General features: G+C 40.0%; 1 protein-coding gene across 5 annotated transcripts in view; it reads left to right on the forward strand.

Moving 5' to 3' along the window:
* TTF1 (transcription termination factor 1) overlaps positions 1-5,109 on the forward strand; it is a 34,029-nt gene extending 28,920 nt beyond the window's left edge. For all 5 annotated transcript variants that reach the window (XM_004423602.3, XM_087418877.1, XM_087418875.1 and 2 more), the window contains exon 11: positions 697-5,109. In XM_004423602.3, the coding sequence (XP_004423659.2) occupies positions 697-878 (182 nt within the window). In that variant the 3' untranslated portion in view covers positions 879-5,109. The remainder of the gene's footprint in view (positions 1-696) is intronic.
* The last annotated feature ends 13,856 nt before the right edge of the window (positions 5,110-18,965 follow it).

Here is an 18,965-nt window from a genome sequence, read left to right on the forward strand (position 1 = left end):
CGCTTAGCAAGCACTCAGTAAATGACTGTGAGTGCTTCTGGATTGCCATCCTGCACATACATGCTCACACGCGCACAGTCATACCACATGCACACACACACACTGTTCCAGAAAAAACACAAGATGCCCCGTTCCTTCTTTGCAGCCATTTGTGGGTGGTTTAAACATGTAATTCCCAAACTCGGATCATCAGAGTCACGTGGGGAACTTGTGAAAAATACACACACCTGGGCCTCCTCCCAGACACACCAAATCCTGACCTGTGGGCTGGCGCCAAAGCTAGATTTTCTCTAACGAGCTCACAGGAGAGTCTCTGGTCTGCCCGGCACTGGTGTTTGGAAGCCACTGGTCCAGGTGCCGTCCGCCCTGGAGTGTGTGGTGAAGTAGTTCTTGCGTTCAGCAGACATCAGTTCCTGGGTTTGAATCCTGGCTTTACCGCTACTAACTCCATGACTTTGGGCAAGTTTCGTGATGTCTTTGTGCCTCGGTTTCCTCGTTTGAAATGGGTTAACAGTAGTGCCTACCTCACAGGATGTTGAGAGGTTGAACGAGTGAGTATAAGTAAAGCAGTTAGCACAGGGTCCAGCACGAGGTAAAAACAGTAGCAGTGCGGTGTCATTATCAGTGCCCTCTGTGCCTTGACCTGAGGAGAAGGCTTTGTGCAAATAATTTCAAAACTAAATGTCTTTTCTTCAGAGATTATAGACTACCTTTATGAGACTAGTCTACCTCTGCTTAAAGAAAAGCTAGAGAATAAGATGAAGAGAAGAGGTACCGAAATCCAGGCTCCTGCAGCACCCAGGCAAGTCTTCCTGTTCAGAGACATCTTCTATTGTGACGACGACAGTGAAGGAGACGACGTCGATGACAGAAGTTAAGCGGATGATCCTGTTGTCCACTTTTCTAGGTTTGGTTGTTATATACGTGAGTCAGTAAAGCTATTTTCAGTATTGCTGTTTGTTAAAGAAGGTACAGTGGCCAAAGGACGGGCATGAAAACGACAGCTTGTATTGTGGAGCGTTAAAAATTGATCAACATGTTCATATTTGAGTTTGTTTGAATGTGGAAAGAAAGAGGAGCATATGAGTTGATTTAATGTTTCTGTACCATTGTATTGAAAATAATTACAACTAACAGTTTTTATAAACCACAGTATCCCAAGTCCCTCCAATTGTAGCAGAGGGTAGAGTCACGTCCTGTGAACATTTCATTACGTGGATTCAACTCTAATGGCATTCGGCAAAAATGAGAAAGTTAACAATTTTAATAATGCATGCCATTTTGCTTTCTGTTTTTCCAGTTGTTCATATGTATGTTCTCAATGTATATAAGTATGCAATGAGTGTTAGAAGTTGCGGATCTGCTGTTCCCTCAAACTGGTTTCAGTTCCCACGTACCTGTCACAGTGTGCGTGTCTCATCTTCCTGAGTGTGATTCTAGTGTTTAAAGATACATATTTTTCATACAAGATGCCCTCTCAAAGCCAGTCACCTAATTCACCTGGTATTCAACTGGGGGAAAAAACAAACCAGCAGTCTCTTCCATTGCTTCTAGAAAAACTGGCTCTGTTAGACTTACTGGAAGATGCTGTGTGGGTCTCAGGAACAACTCATGCCTAACAGAATTTATAGGATAATTTTAACATTGGGCTATATTCCATCAGTTAGGAAAGCAAAACCACTCTAGATATTTCAAAGAGAGAAGGATTTAATAAAGGGATTTAGGTTATAAAGTTGTTAAACAGAATGAAGGATAAAACAGAGGAAGGTTGAATGACCCAGTGCTGGGCACTGAGGGGAAGCGGCTGCAGCCCCATATGGGCCATTCTAATGCGCCCCCATGCTGCCTCCGCAAACTCTGGGTTGTCTGCTGCTGCTGCCTTTGCAGCAGCCTGTGCAACTGTGTCCCTTCTCTGCCACACAGCCTTAACAGGTACCTGTGTCTCCTTGGAACACAACTGCTTCTGCCTCCCTCCTGCCTTCTAGGCTCTCACAAGTGCCTCCCATGGGCAGCCCCTTAGCAGAACCCTGCTGGCAAGGGAGATCAAGTTTCCAGGCTTCTAGCCACATCTGTACGGGAGAGCATAGGAAGGAAGGTGTGGGTGAACACTATCCCATACAGTTGTGTCCCCATCTGTGCCAAGATGCAACTCCACTGTCTCCTGAGTGTTCCCTCTGATGTCATCTGTGTGACATCCTGATGTGTGGCATTGGCTAATTCATCCACAAAGCTAGACGTTTTTCCAAAACTGCCATAATTGCAGAAGGAAGAATACAGAGGAACAAGTGTAGGAATCCTTGGTCACCAGTATATCCCCATCACCTGTCACGGTACAAATAATGGACACTCAATGAATATTCAGTAAAGAGATGAATATTTTCTTTTTAGCAAGTATTTTGCCTTTCATCACCTCCTTCTATCCATCAAACACCAATCTCCGTGCCAATGGAATATAAACTATATGTTCCGTTTAGAGGACAATCTGGTGAAATACATCAGAGCCTCAAGAATGTACATATTCTGTGATCCAGCAATTTCTCTGCTAGGACCTAAAGAAATAGGACTAGTGTATAAGAGTGACACTTTATAATATGAAAAGTAGAAAAAAATGTAAATGTTCCTTAACAGGAAATTTGTTAAATTGTGGTATATTCCTAGAATGGAACAGTATGCAGTAATTCAAAACAATAATGGTAGATTTGGTTAACATAAAAAGAGCTAAATGGTATTATCAACTGAAATATTTCAGAAAAGTATATGTATTTTCTTAATTTTGTAAAAGTAAAACAATAAAGGACATTGTGTATATATAGATGCATTAAAATGTATGGGAGGAATTAAACCCAAAATGTTGACAGTGGTTCTCACGGGGCAGTGGGATTGTGAATTTATAGGTTAGAACTCCCAATTTGCAAGTGCCAGAAAATCAGACTCAGATATATCTAAGGAATCCAGGAACTCTCAAGACTGAAAGTCCAGAGGGAGTGCTCATTTTAAGCGAGGATTGATCAGCTACTTGGAGTCACCAAAGATATGGTTTCTTGCTGATGCTTTGCTCTCCCTTCTCCAGAGTCCACTTCATCTTCAGTCCACACAAGGGCCCCCTTGGCCCCGAGGGATGCCTTCATATAGCCACAGATTTCAGCAGTCCTGTTCCCCATTCAGGGGAAGAAAAAAGGTCTCTCCCAATAGCTCTTGCTTCAGTCCTGGGTTTTGTTCCTAGTGCCCAAATTAGACCTTGTGCCAAACTCTGAACCATCACTGTAGCTAATCTGGGCTCATCTCTGGAGCTGGGATTTAGCTCAACGTGCCTTGAGTAGCAGAGAGGGTAAGTACGCCAGTAGAAAATCAGGGTCCCATTAGCAGAAGAGGTGAATGGACTCTGAGGAGGCAACCCACGGACGTGCTTGACTGTGAGCAATACCTATGCTATGAATTTTACCCCATAAACTTGTGTACTTTGTACAAGTTTTATTTTTATAACTTTTTCCCACCAATGTCTATTTCCATGCCCCTCCCCTCAAAAAAAAAAAAAAAGTCTACCATACAGATCTTACCTTTGCCAAACACTGTTTTTGCATATAAGAATCCAGGAATTTGGGGGGTGGCCTGGTGGTTGGGTTCGAGTGCTCTGCTTTGGCAGCCCGGGGTTCACAGGTTTTGTTCCCAGTCACGGACCTACGCACCGTTTATCAAGCTGTGCTATGGCAGGCATCCCACATATAAAGTAGAGGAAGGTGGGCACGGATGTTGGCCCAGGGCCAATCTTCCTCAGCAGAAAGAGGAGGATTGGCAACAGATGTTAGCTCAGGGCTAATCTTCCTCACCAAAAAAAAATAAATAAGGATCCAGGAATTTGGAAGAAGCAGGGCAGGGTAGACTGTATATGTCAGATGCAGGTCCAGGAGAAGAGAAGGTTGTAAGGGGAAACCATGAGTTTGGTTTGGGATGTGCAGACTTTGCAGTACTGATGGGGCACATTTGAGGAGACCCCCAGTCTGTGGGATGAAGAGAATGGACATAAGAGAAAAAAAAGCCACACTAGAGATGTGGACTTGTTTGTTAGCTCCATGCAGATGAGAGTTGAAGCCACGAAATGGACAGCCCAAATTTAGAGTGAGAAAAGGGCAGAAGAGGAAACCTTATGTAATGTCTGTACTTGGGAAGAAGTGGAAGAGGACGAGTAGACCCTGAAAGTGAGCAAAGGGCCGGCCCCGTGGCCTAGCGGTTAAGTGCGCGCGCTCTGCTGCTGGCGGCCCGGGTTCGGATCCCGGGCGCCCACTGACGCACCGCTTCTCTGGCCATGCTGAGGCCGTGTCCCACATACAGCAACTAGGAGGGTGTGCAACTATGCCATACAACTATCTACTGAGGCTCTGGGGGAATAAATAAATAAAATTATAAAAAAAAGAAAGTGAGCAAAGGTAAAGAGAGGAAAAGATTACCTATCTCACAAGAAACAAGACAAAGTGTAAAGGCATCATGAGTGGACAGCCCGAGAACCAAGGACCACTGGCTGTGGAACCGGAGCTCTGGGATCAAGTTAGGGGGGTCTTGGACATTCTCCTTGCCCTTTTTAACCCAGAGAGACCTGACTTTGTGGACATTATATTGCTTGCTTTGCTAGAGCACATATTAGAGCAAAAAAGACTTAAAAAGACTTAACACCTAGCTGACCACAGAAGAAGACTTAACACCTAGCTGACCACAGAAGAAGACTTCACACTGCTGCTTGGACTCCTCCCCTACTCCTTCCTCCCCCTCCCTCCCCAAAAACTTCTGTACTCAAATTCTCAAGCACACCAAAGCTCGGGGAGGCACACTCCTGGAGTTGACCTTGAGTGACGCAACTGCTCCCCGGTCCTCCAGCTTGCCCTCCCCCTGCCGAGGCCGCTGACTGGGTTGCATCACACTACTTGAGTCCGGACTCGCATTTCAAACTCTTTAAACCTCCACCGGTAAGCTCCCCCTAGCTTGGTAGGTGGATTTCCCTCATGGCCCACGACGCGCCGAGTCCCTGCCTCTGCCCCTGGTTCCCAAGGTCGCCCGGGGTTCCCGGAGGAGGGAGCCTATCAACTGAGGAACAAATAAAATTGTTTTTAAAGAGTCTTCACTGTGTGTTATCTGAGTTCTTGGCCCAGTTCTTGGTCATTTTGCACTTTTCAATAAGCATGCTTTTCAGCTGTTTATCTTAACTTATAGACTTCATTACCCAACAGAGAGGTCCAAGACTTTACAGTATAGAGGAGGTAAAAAATGAGGCCAAGACATGGATTCTCCTCACAACGCTACTTTCAGTTCGAAAAGCATTATTGACCACATGCAGTGAGCCAGGTGCTGTGAGGAGCTAACGACACAAGAGAGAACAGTACAGACTTGATGCCTGTTTTCCTGGAGGCTACACAGTCTAGCACTTTCTGAACACCACTTGCAGGTCATTTCCTGAAATACACACCAGAGTCATAATTCTTCAGCCTCATCAAACAATCCTTCAATCCATCAGCCCACACCTAGCCTATCCACGCTGTCTCCGAGTCCATTATTACAATCCCTCTCTTCTGAACACCCTTAGCTCTTCGTTCTCTCCCTCTGTGGTACTTTTCTGTTCAACACTCTGGACCTGGGTAAGCCCTTCCATCTGCCTCCTACCTGCACCTGAAGAGCTGAATGTTCTAGAAGAAAATCACACAACTAAGCTGGCTGGTTTCACTTTAATGATGTAAACTTCAAATGGACAATGTTACCAAAGGATTCTACTTTGATTTTGTAATAGGCTTGCTGTTCTTTTCCCCACACCAGCTATCTTATACATTAACCTTCCCACACCCCTCCTCTGCCCTTTTCACGATTCATTGAGAAAATTGAAACCATCAGATGTCAATTCCCTCTTCCTTCCACCAACCAAACAAACCTACCTCCATCTACACTGATTCCTCCTACTACAAGCTGATTTCCTACACCTAAGCCCCGCAGCCTGTCCCCTTACATTGTCTCAGAGATTTTGATCCTTTGCTGATCCTTCTAAATTGTGAGTCTCTCCTGTTCCAGATCGTTATCACCATATAAACAAGCCATAGTATTACCCATCTTTAAACATATATATTATGTATATGTTTATATACATATGGAATCAATTAGCACTTTCTGCTATACTCCTCCCACTGCACCCAACTTCTAAATGTTTTGGGCTCTTCACGTTCTCCCGATGCCTTGAAATAACGTCTATATGCTGATGGCTTCCAAATGTGTAGTTAGAGGTCAGATTCTCCCCTGAACTCCAGGCTAAAAATTTTATCTGCCTACTTGCGATCCCCATTTAGATGTCTTACATCTCAAGTTTAACATGTTACAAACAACGTTTTAGTCACCCACACATACCTCAGAGTCTGTCACCCACCCCCAGGCTTTCTCATCGGTGTCAGTAGTATCATTGTTCACTTAGTTGTTCAGGTCAGAAACCTAGGAGTCCTCTGTCCTTGCTGCCGTCCTTTCCCCCTCGACCTCCACATCCAGTCCATTAGCAAACCCCATCAATTCCGCCTCCAAACACTCACCTGGAATCTGTCCACCTCCATTGCCATCTACCATGATCTCAGACATCCTCCTCTGTCTGAACTGCGCTGATCTCCCTGCTTCCACTATTGGCCCATCTCAAGCCTATACTCCCCACAGCTGCAAAATTAGTCCTGTCTCCACCCTGTTTAGCATCTTTCAGATGGTTTCCCACTGCACTTTGGGATGTCATTCAAACTCTGCCATAGTGTCTACAAAGGTTCTGCACAATCTGCCATTGATGATCTTTCCAACCCTATTTAGGCCCCTGTTTGCCTCACACCACAAAAAAAAAATTTAAGGAAAAAAGATAGGAAACCCATCAGTAGAATTCACCATGTTAATAAAGAATAAAAACTATATGTGGGGCCATAAAATAAGGAAATTGCAAATGTGATAAATTCCAAATCCATCCAATAAGAATAGGAGGCAACTTCCTCAACCTGATAAAGTGTATCTACAAAAACCTGCAGCAAACATTATTTTTAAAGGTGAAACACTGAAATTTTTTCCTTTGAGATTGAGAAAGAAAAGGATGCCTACTCAATACTTCTGAGCATTACCCAGCTGGTACAGTCAAGCAAGAAAAGGAAAAGCTACATGGATTGGAAATGAAGATCTAAAATGGCCATTATCCACAAGTGATTTGATTGTTAATGTAGGAAACCCAAAAGAATCTAGAGAGAATGTATTGAAATTAATAGATTAATTCATTAATTAAGTAAAGTTGCTAGAGACAAGGTCAATATATAAAAATCAATTCCATGTCTATACTGGTGGCAAACAGAAAATTAAAAGTGTTAAGCAAATCTGTATTAAATTTCTATGCTGCCATAACAAATTACCACAAACTTAGTGGCTTAAAAGCACACAAATTTATTACCTTACAGTCGTGTAGGTCAGAAGTTCTGTGTGGGTCTCACAAGGCTAAGGTCAAGATGTCAGCAGGGTTGCATTCTTTTCTGGAGGTTCCAGGACAGAATCCAGTTCCTGCTCATTTGGCTTGTTGGAAGAATTCAGTTCCTCATGGTTGCAGAGCCGTTTTCTTGCGAGATGTAAACTGAAGGCCATTCCCAATGTCTAGAGGCTACCGCATTTCTTGGCTTGTGGCCCTCTTCCTCCATCTTTACAGCCAGCAAGGTGATTGAGTTGTTTTCACGTAGCACCTCTTTGACCCACTCTTCTGCCTCAGTCTTTAGCTTTTAAGAGCTCATGTGACTAAACCGGGCCCACCCAGATTATCTCCCTATTTTAGGGTTGGTTGACTAACAGCCTAATTCCATCTGCAAACATTAAGTCCCTTTTGTTATCTAAGGTAACATAGTCACAGATTCTGGGGATGAGGATATGGGCATCTTTGGGGGACTGTGATTCTGCCTGCTACAGTCACCATTTAAAGTAACATAATAGACTATCAAATTCCTAGGAATTAATCTAATAAAATAGTAAGTTCTCTGGGCAAAAAATTGTAAAATATTGCAAAAAAATTTTAGAGACTGTTGAATTTCCTTAAGATAGAACATTAAAGCTTTCCATGCATTGGAACTCTACCTGGTTGTGGACCAACCCCAGAATAAAGAAAAGTCATATTTTATATACACATAATTGCTCTACTGTGTTAGACTTCAACAGCTTGCATGAGGGAATTCACTTTAAGTGGAGAAATTACATACTTTTAAAAGCCATATGAATTTGTATAAACTATCTTGCAATATTATAGACCCACCATTAAAACCCACAATGTTTTGATTTGGTACTTAAATCATATTTTTAGAATGAAAATTATCATGAAAGTAATATGTGACTTCAACAAAAGTATGATTTTATTGTATTAAAGACTACTGTATTGATTTGGCAAATTTTATAACTTGGTAAAGGTACTACCTTCTTTGTATTTGTACTTCCAAAAGTCTTTTTGATTTAGTATGCCATACTGTTACAGGCTGGTTATGTTAACTGAAAAAATAAAGTCATTCCCTGAGTTTGGCAGCACTCTAGATGTAAACAGAGGAATGGCTGTCCACATCTTTTAGCATTTCACATTGGCCTAACTTAAAAAATTGCTATGTGTCAAAACCATGCTTCTGTAACTACCAAAGCATGATATGTCAGGCTATTTGAATATATTTATTTTTTCAAGTAATTGTGACCAAAAAGCATCTTTTTTCATGAAGAGCTATACCTTATTTGAAATTACTCAAATGATGTCTTGATTTGAGACATAAATCCCAAGTCCTTAATGCTTTTAATGTTATGGTACCACTGTGAGAGGAGGCGGGGAGGAAAAAAGAAAAAAAAGATTGATAGGAACTAATCATTAAGTGAATTTCACTGCCATTTATATTTGTGGGAAATCCTTATTTTGGATGCCGAAGGGTAGCTACAATCTGGAAAACAATGGCAGATAATTATTAACCACTGTAAGGCTACTAAGGCTACCACAATAGTATATCACAGTCTGGGTGGCTTACGCAACAAAAATTTATTTTCTCACAGCTCTGAAGGCTAGAATTCCAAGATGAAGGTGCCAGTAGGGTTGGATTCTGGTGAGACCTTTCTCCTTGTCTTGCAGATGGTGCCTTCTTGCTGTATCCTCACGTGGGCTTTCCTGTGTGTGTGTGTGTGTGTGCACGTGCGTGTGCGTGCACACACACCCTCCTGGTGCCTTGTCCTCTTCTTATAGGGACATCAGTCCTATTGGATTAGGGCCCCACCCTTATGACTTCATTTAACCTTAATTTTCTCCATAAATGCTCTGTCTCCAAACACAATCACTTTGGAGATTAGGACTTCAACATATGAATTTGGCGGCGGGCGGGGTAGGGGGGTAGGGTCCCAATTCAGTCCATAACAACCACTAAATAGTATCTTGATACTTACAGTTGTTGTATGCAGGGTGTTTTGTTCTTGCTTTTATTTCACAATGCTTAATATAAGTGATTAACCTAGTCAGATTTCCTATAAAAGGGACCACTTATAATACATGCACATAATATAATATATGTAAGCCATAGAGATAATATATAAAAGTATTTTAAAAATAGCATATTTACCACTTAAAATATTATTTACCTTAAGGTTTAGGACTATTTTAAAATAAAAGGTGAGATCTGATAAAAGTTTCTCATTTTTTTTGGTAAGAGGAGATGGTTTTTACAACTGAAATAATATTTCAGGTAAACAAAACATTGGTAAATACTGATATTTGATTTTTTATAAAAACTACCTTATATAATTTCTTTAAATAGTACTTGTTCTAAAAAGATATGATGTTGGGGCCGGCCCCGTGGCATAGCAGTTAAGTGCGCACACTCCACTGTGGTGGCCCGGGGTTCACAGGTTTGGATCCCAGGTGTGCACTCATGCACCACTTGTCAAGCCATGCTGTGGCGGCCTCCCATATAAAATAGAGGAAGATGGGCACGGATGTTAGCCCAGGGCCAATCTTCCTCAGCAAAAAGAGAAGGATTGGCATTGGATGTTAGCTCAGGACTAATCTTCCTCACACACAAAAAAAAGTATTAAAAAAATAAATAAACAAAAAGATATAATGCCCTAATGTTAAGATATTTCTAAAAGAACAAAACAAACAAATATATATAACATATATATTATTGACAGAAAATTTCAAAGACAAATAAGTGGGAAGATATACTATATTCATGGATTGGAAGACTCAATTTTAAAGATGTTAATTCTCCCCAAATTGATCTACAGACTCTGCAATAAAATAAAAATATCAATAGGATTTGTTATGAAATTAATCAACTAATTCTAAAATTTATATGGAAAAGCAAAAAGTAGCCAATACACTCTTGAAGAAAAAAAGGTGAGAATATTTGCATGCCAAATATCAAGAGTTATTATAGCAATAATGACAGTGTAGTACTGGTGCAAGGACAGACAAACAGACCAATGAAACATAACATGTAGACGCTTCATCTACAACAAAAATGGGACATCAGGATTGTAGGCAATTGGGGCCGGACCAGTGGCATAGTGGTTAAGTTCACGCACTCCACTTCAGTGGCCTGGGGTTCTCAGGTTCAGATCCTGGGCTCGGACCTACACACCACTCATCAAACCATGCTGTGGTGGCATCCCACATACAAAAAATAGAGGAAGATTGGCACAGATGTTAGCTCAGGGTCAATCTTCCTTACAAAAAAAAAAGAGTTGTGTAGGCAGTGATATTTTCATCACTCTCCTCCCTTGTTTAGATGATCAATAAATATTTGATGAATAAATGAATGGATTGATGGACGTAGAGGTGAACTTACCATGAAGCTGCTAGAGCTTAAGCTCCAGGAGCCATCATTTGCAAGGGCACTTTCTCAAGTGCTGAGAGAAGCTCTAGTAATATATTCATAAAGTAAAACATTTTTATAAACATTTCAAAAATATAATACTTAAACCGCAATTGATTTAGATTTCTGTTTCTTTCCAATCACACTTCTAAGGCAGGTGGCATTGGAAGGGCTGTGGGCATTTTCAGAGTCTGTTTTAGGGGAACTTCATATTGAAATACTTATTTTTAACTTGAATTTGAAAAGATGTTGTTATGAGAGGTTCGGGGATTCGATCGGAGACGTAAAAGACACTTTCCACTCCAAACAAATGGACTGAAGGTATATTTTATTATATAGAGGATAGTAAAGGTGACAGTCTGCAAACAGATCCAAATAGGTCAAATATTAAGAGGGAAAAAACATCAGCCCGACTGGAAAGGGAAAATACCCACATCGGCTGAAGAGAAATGACACAAATCAACCAGAAAGAGAAACACCAGGTTAACCGAAAAGAGAACACATCAAATCAATTACTTCATATCAAATCAATTACTTCACATCAAATCAGTTACTCACAACATCCACGCCCCACTGCCGGGAGAGCTCTGTCAATCGACGCAGCTGGGCAAGGATCACACGTCCTGGGCAAGGTGTCCCTTCCACAGGTGGAACTCTCACTAGGGCTCAGTTTCCAGCAGTTTTTATACCATCAGTAATTTTCAGAGTAAGCAACTACAGAGTTTGCAGAGCAAGCATTTAGTGTTCCCATGCACAAAATGGTTATCAGTGGCGTACGTGCACTGAGCCCCCTGGCTAATGTCCCAGCCCAGTAGTTGTGTACGTGCATTGTTCTCTCTGGTTATCGTCTCAGCCCGGCACAGATGGCCAGTCCATTCCGGGCTACGACGCTCCAAGAGCCTTGAAATGTTACAACTTGCAACTCTCTCCGTGGGAGAAAGGCCAGTTCCCGGGAAAAGGCCAGTTCCCACCACACAGAAAGCAGCCTTGTATTTCTTTTTTGTGCTGGTGGCTGTAGGTCAATGGAGCGGCCAAACATGGCTGTACTCATGTCAAGACAGATGTTTTAGAATGTTTCAGTAACACAGTGAGAATTTGTAAATTCCTGGTTTGGAGATATATGAAGTGTGTTATTTCTAGTAGTCTTTTTGTGCTTTCTTTGCATTTTCTATATATAGAATCACGTCATCTGTGTATAGAGATAGTTTTACTTCTTCCTTTCCAATATGGATGCCTTTTACTACTTTTTCTTGCCTAATTGCTCTGGCTAGAACTTCCAGTAATGTTGAATAGCAGTGGTGAAAGGAGACATCCTTTTCTTGTTCCTCATCTGAGTAAGAAGAAAAGTTTTTAATCTTTCACCATTGAGTATGATGTTAGCTGTGGGTTTTTCACATATGCCCTTTATCATGTTGAGGAAGTTCCTTTCTATGCCTGGTTTTCTGAGTGTTTTTATCATGAAATGACGTTGAATTTTGTGAAAGAAGATGTTTTTTCTGCATTGATTGAGACGATCATGTGGTTTTTTTGTTCCATTCTATTAATGTGGTGTATTACATTGATTGATTTTCATATGTTGAACAACTCTTGCATTCCTGGGATAAATCCCATTTGATCATGGTGTACAATCTTTTAAATATGCTGCTTAGTTTGGTTTGCTAGTATTTTGTTGAGAATTTTTACATCTATATTCATAAGGTATATTGGTCTATAGTCTTATTTTCTTGTGATGTCTTTGTCTGGCTTTGATATCACGGTAATGCTGACCTCAAAGAATGAGTTAAGGCATGCTCTTTCTTTTATTTTTTTGAAGACGCTGAGAAATATTTGCGTTAATTCTTCCTTAAATGTCTAGTAGAATTCACTAGTGAAGCCATCTTTTGCTAGATTTTTCTTTCTTGGGAGGTGTTTGATTACTGATTCAATCTTCTTAATTAAAAGAATTGACAAAAGCACAAAGCCCTGGAACTAATAAGCAATTATAGCAAGGTTGCAGGATATAGGTTATTATACAAAAGTCAATTGCCTTCCTATATACCAGCAATGCATAAGTGGGATTTGAAATTAAAAACACAAGAGCATTTACATTAGCAACCCCCAAAATGAAATACTTGGGTGTAAATCTAGCAAAATATGTACAAGATCTATATGAGGAAAACTACAAAACTCTGATGAAAGATATCAAAGAAGTAAATAAATGAAGAGATATCCATGTTCATGGATAGGAAGACTCAATATTGTCAAGATGTCAGTTCTTCCTAACTTGATCTATAGACTCAATGAAATCTCAATCAAAATCCAAGCAAGTTATTTTGTGGCTATTGACAAACTGATTCTAAAGTTTATATGGAGAAGCAAAAGACTCAGAATAGCTGACTCTATATTGAAAGAGAACACAGTCAGAGGGCTGATGCTATCTGACTTCAAGACTTACCATAAAGCTACAGTAGTCAAGACAGCGTGGTATTGGTGAAAGAATAGACCAGTAGATCTGTGCAATAGAATTGTTAGTGCTGTCACGTCAATTCCAACTCCTAGTGACCCTATGTACAGCAGAACAGAACTCTGCCTAGTCTTTTGGCACCATCCTCACATCTTCTGGCACTATATCAGACAATGCTCTGCTGCTATTCATAGAGTTTTCATGGCCAGTTTTTTTGGAAGTGGGCGGCCAGGTCCATCTGTCTAGTCTGGAAGCTCCACTGAAAACTGTCCACCATGGGTGACCCTGCTGCTATTTGAAATACTGGTGGCATAGTTTTCAGCATCACAGCAACACACAGCCACCACAGTATGACAACCAACAGACAGGTTGGTATGGTTCCCGGACTGGGAAATGAACCCAGCTGCCATGGTGACAGTGTTGAATCTTAACCACCAGACCACCAGATGGAACAGGATAGAGAGCCTAGAAATAGACTCCCATAAATGATCTGACCACAGTCAACTGGTCTTTGACAAAGGAGCAAAGGCAATACAATAGAGCAAAGATAGTCTCTTCAGCAAAAGGTGCTGGAACAACTAGACATCCACATCCAAAAAAATGAAGCTAGATGCAGACCTTACACCCTTCACAGAAATTAACTCAAATAGTGTAAGTGAACATAAGTGAGGCCATCTTATTACACTAAATAACCCTTTCCTAGTTAAAACTTGTCTAGCATGTGATCATTATAAATTGCTGCACACTTCCATGATTTTCTGGCCCTGGTCCTGTGCACACACACCCTGCTGAGGTACTCTGATAGCTTTGTTCTTAACAATCTTAATGAATTTTCCCAAGGAAGAATAAAGCCACCAGGAAGAAAGAACACCCATAGGATATTTATCATCCCTGACAGAAGAAAAGAACAATGAGGGACTCTGGAGTCCATCATGTCTGAGGCTGACATTTCTAAACCCCCTCCTTACTGCCCATTTTCCCTATATAACTGCCTCAAGATTCTGTAATTCATGAAGATGGGTTTTTTTGAGAGATTAGTCACCTGTCTTCCAATTATGCCAGCTTTTCAAATTAAAATTTCCTTTCTCGAGCCCTAACTCATTGTGATTAATTGGCTCAGATGATGGCGAGTCAAGTGAGCCCATTGCTCGGTATCAATAGGATCATAGATCTAAACGTAAAATGCAAAAGTATAAGACTCCTACAAGATAACATAGGAGAAAAACTAGATGATCTTGGGTATGGTGATGACTTTTTAGATACAACCACAAAGGCGTGATCCATGAAAGAAATAATTGATTAAGCTACACTTCATTGAAATTAAAACCTTCTGCTCTGTAAAAGACAATGTTAAGAGAATGAGAAGACAAGCCACAGATTCAGAGAAAATATTTGCAAAAGACACATCTGATAAAGGACTGTTATCCAAAACATACAAAGAACTCTTAAAACTCAACAATAAGAAAACAAAGAACTCAATGAAAAATAGGCAAAAGACCTTAACAAACACCTTACCAAAGCACATATACAGATTGCAAATTAGTATATGAAAAAATGCTCCATATCATATGTCATCAAAGGAACGCAAATTAAAATTATTATGCATCTATTAGACTGGCCAAAATCCAGAACACTCACAACACTAATGCTGACAAGGATGTGGAGCAACAGGAACTCTCGTTTATTGCTGGTGGGAATGCAAAATGGTACTGCCACTTTGGAAGACAGTTTGGTGGTTTCTTGCAAAACTAAACATACTCTTACTATATGACTGAGCAATCATGCTCCTTGGTGTTTATCCAAATGAACTGAAAACTTATGTTCACACAAAAACCTGCACATGGATGTTTATAGCACCTTTATTTATAATTGCTTAAACTTGGAAACAACCAAGATGTCCTTCAATAGGTGAATGGATAAACAAACTGTGGTACATCCAGACAATGGAGTTTATTATTCAATGCTAAAAAGAAATGAGCTATCAAGCAATGAAAAGACATGAAGGAAACTTAAAAGCATATGATGAAGTGAAAGAAGCCAATCTGAAAGGCTGCATACTGTGTGAGTCCAATTATATGACATTCTGGAAAAGGCAAAACTATGGAGACAGTAAAAAGACCAGTGGTTCCAGGAGTGAAACTGGGGAGGGATGAATAGGCAGACAGAGCACAGCGGCTTTGTAGGGCAGTGAAAGTACTCTGTATGATATTATAATGATGGATACATGTCATTATAAATTTGTCCAAACCAACAGAATGTACACCACCACCAAGAGTGAACCCTAATGTAAACTATGGACTCTGGGTGATAATGTATCAATGTAGGCTCATCAATTGATACAAATGTAGTTCTCTGGTGGGGGATGTTGATAATGGAGAAGACTATGTATTTGTGGGGGCAGGGAGTAGATCCAGAAATCTCTGTACCTTCCTCTCAATTTTGCTGTGAACCTAAACATTCTCTAAAAAAATTAAGTCCTTTTTAAAAAAATGGTCAAAGGACTCATGCAGACAATCCACAAAGAAGATATACTAATTCCCAAAAAGCACGTGACAAGATGTTCTACATCATTAGTTATCAGGGAAATACAAATGAGGTACTTTTAACCCACTGGGATGACTGAAATTTAAAACATTCACAATAAGAAGTGTTGACAGGGCTGTGGAGCAAATGGAAGTCTTATACTTTGCTTATAGGAATTTAAGATGGTAAAATCACTTTGGAAAATCGATTGTAAGCTCTCATAGCATTAAAGACACACCTATCCTGTAATCCAGCAATTCCACTCCTGGATATTTATTCAAGTTAAATGAAAACATACGTCCATTAAAAGATTTGTACAGTAACTTTCGTAACAGCAGAAAACTGGAAACCACCCAATATCCATCATTAGATGACTGAAAAAAAATTGTGGTATATTCATTTAAGGATATTCTACTCCACAATAAAAGTGAATTGCCGATATATGCAACAACATCTATGAACCTCACACACTTCACGTTGAACAAAAGACAGACAAAAGAGTACATAATGTATAATTCCACTGATAAAGAGTTCCAGAATAATCTAAATGAATCTATGGTGATAGAAGTCAGATCAGTGGTTCCATTGGGTGAGTGTGGAGAAGGGGATTTACTGCAAAGTAGCCTAAGGACACTTTCTGGGAAGGAGAAAATGTTTTATATCTTGATTGGAGACGTTTATACAAAATTAAGGAGTTGTTAAAACTCCTGAAACCACACTTTTAAAATCTGCGTATTTTATTGTATATAAATTTTATAAAGTTGACAAAAATTAATGGAATATGAGGCAAGAGTGAAGATGAACGATGATGAAATCAATAGAAATTATTATAACAAAAAATTCAGTAATTCGTGAAGAGATCCATTTCAAAAAGAAATAATAATAGGCTCTTGGATTGTTGATAATCCAAATAATAATGAGGAATGAGTTATATGATCAAACTGGAAAAAGGACAGAAATTTTAACGTAAAGTACTGACATATAAAACTCACAATATGTATCTAAAAATGAGAACATTTATGACAACCTGGTAATAAGGGGTCATCAGTTCTAGGTATTTAGGTTCAATCACTATTCCAGAAACTTTATGTGCTCTGAAATCTTACAGCTCATATGTGAAAAAAAGCTTGACAGAAATTTTCTTTGACAGTCCTAAAAGTTTATACGACATTATCAAACGACATCATTAATTTCAAAGAACCTTTTATTAACTCAATAAATTTCATCAGCCTAGCTAGAGAAAAGACTGAATTATCTTTGTGTTCTCTGTATAGAAAATGATCTTCAACCTCATCGTTGAGGTAATTAAAGTATATGAAGCCATAATACATAACTTTCATAGAGTTGTGTTTGCAGCTTAAATAATATTTTTTTCTGCATTTTTCATATTTCATGTTTTGTCCATTTTAAAAATTTGTAATTTGTGTTATTTATTCAAAATAAATATTAATTTTATTCCTAATTTTGTAATCATAAATTTTATTGCAGCATTTTCAAGAACACCGCTCAAATTATGTGAGCTTTGGGCTATACAACTCCTGAGCAGACCTGGGATCAAACTCAGGACATACTGTTGAGCGTAAAAAGCAATTTATGGAAGACTGTATTCGGTATAATCTCATAAACTATAAAAGCATGCACAACTTAACATATTATATACAGATTAAAAACAAATGTGGTAAAATTATAAGGAAAGGCCAACAGAGGACTCAGAGGCAGGATGAAATTATGGCTTCAGCGGGCCCTAAACGTTTTGCCTTCATAGGCCCTTTCCTCCTTAAAAATATCAAAAATTATATTTTATGACTGTGTTAGTATAAAGACAAATATATTAATGTTAAATACTAAAAGATTTTCTTCAACCTAAAACTTCACTATTTTTCTGATTTTATAAGAAATTAAAATATTTTCATGCTCCCCAGCCCAAGCTACGATGTGTAATGGAGAAGTCCCCCTTCTAAGTATTCAGGGTAATATTCTGTTTCTTACACTCTGGTGACTAGCTTGGTATTTTATAAATATTCTTTCCTATCTACTTTAATAAAAACGTATGTAATAAATTCTGCAAGGATATACCTAAAAATGGTTATCTGAGGGAAATCCAAATTCAGGTGGTTCTTAAAACCATCTTGTTTCTCTCTTAAAAAAATTTTTTTTCAATAGCCATCCAAATCCTTATTTTCAAAATGTATTACGTAAAATATTATTTGATGAAGTCTACAAACACAATTTATAACGCAGTATACTTTGAAATAGTTTTGTAATTTTCTTACTCAAACACTTCATTTGAATACGGCAGACCTATTCCACAGACTAGAGAAAAATCTAGAAGCAAGGAGAATAACGGTCGTCGCCTGGCGCTCTAACGGCAACCCCTTGGGTCGTTAAACTCCCCTAACGGTCATCGAGGCTTCCAATAAGCCACGCCCCCTTACTAGAACGTTCCCTCACAGGGCCCTCCCCCGATTCTTCTTGGCTTGCTCCTCATTCTTCGGTTGAGGTTCTCCGCGGTAAGACCCTCGCTGCGCGTGAATCAGGCCCACCTCAGCCTCCTTTCCTTTGTAGCCTTGACCAGTATTAGTAATTATTTTGTTTTTCTGTTTCCTCTATTAGAGTGTAAGCTAGTGGTGATTCCTTATCATCAAAGTTAGTATTAGGCGTTAAAAAAAAACGGGTAGGCTTTCCAATGGCTTTTACTGTTGTATTCCGTATTGTCTGTTCTCTTTAAGATACTTAATGTATCTCTTTTCTGTGATACAAAGTATGTATATTCCCTAAAACTACGTGTTGATTACGTATCATTATATTTTAGGTCTTTAAAGGAAATCTAAAGAGAAACTCTTGCTAAGCCGTAACACACCCTCATGAAACACCTCAGGCGTTGAGGACGGAAGAAAAAGGGCGGAACGGAAAAGACCGGAGAGTAGGCGCGTACGTCAGCCCAGGCGCCTACGTCAGCCCAGGCCTCATCCGCAGGAAGTCCCGGACGGGGCCTCGCTCACGCTCGGCGGCAAAGTTTACCCCGCTCAACCCGCACGGACGCTCCTGATTGGCCGGGCCGGGCATCCAGGAAGTGACGTCAAGCGTGGCGTCTCGGCCTGCGGCGGAGCCCGGGTGTGTCTCTTCCCACGCCCCGCCCC

Source organism: Ceratotherium simum, chromosome 29 (assembly GCF_057802395.1).
Source record: "Ceratotherium simum simum isolate JZ-2026a chromosome 29, ASM5780239v1, whole genome shotgun sequence".
Taxonomy (NCBI): domain Eukaryota; kingdom Metazoa; phylum Chordata; class Mammalia; order Perissodactyla; family Rhinocerotidae; genus Ceratotherium; species Ceratotherium simum.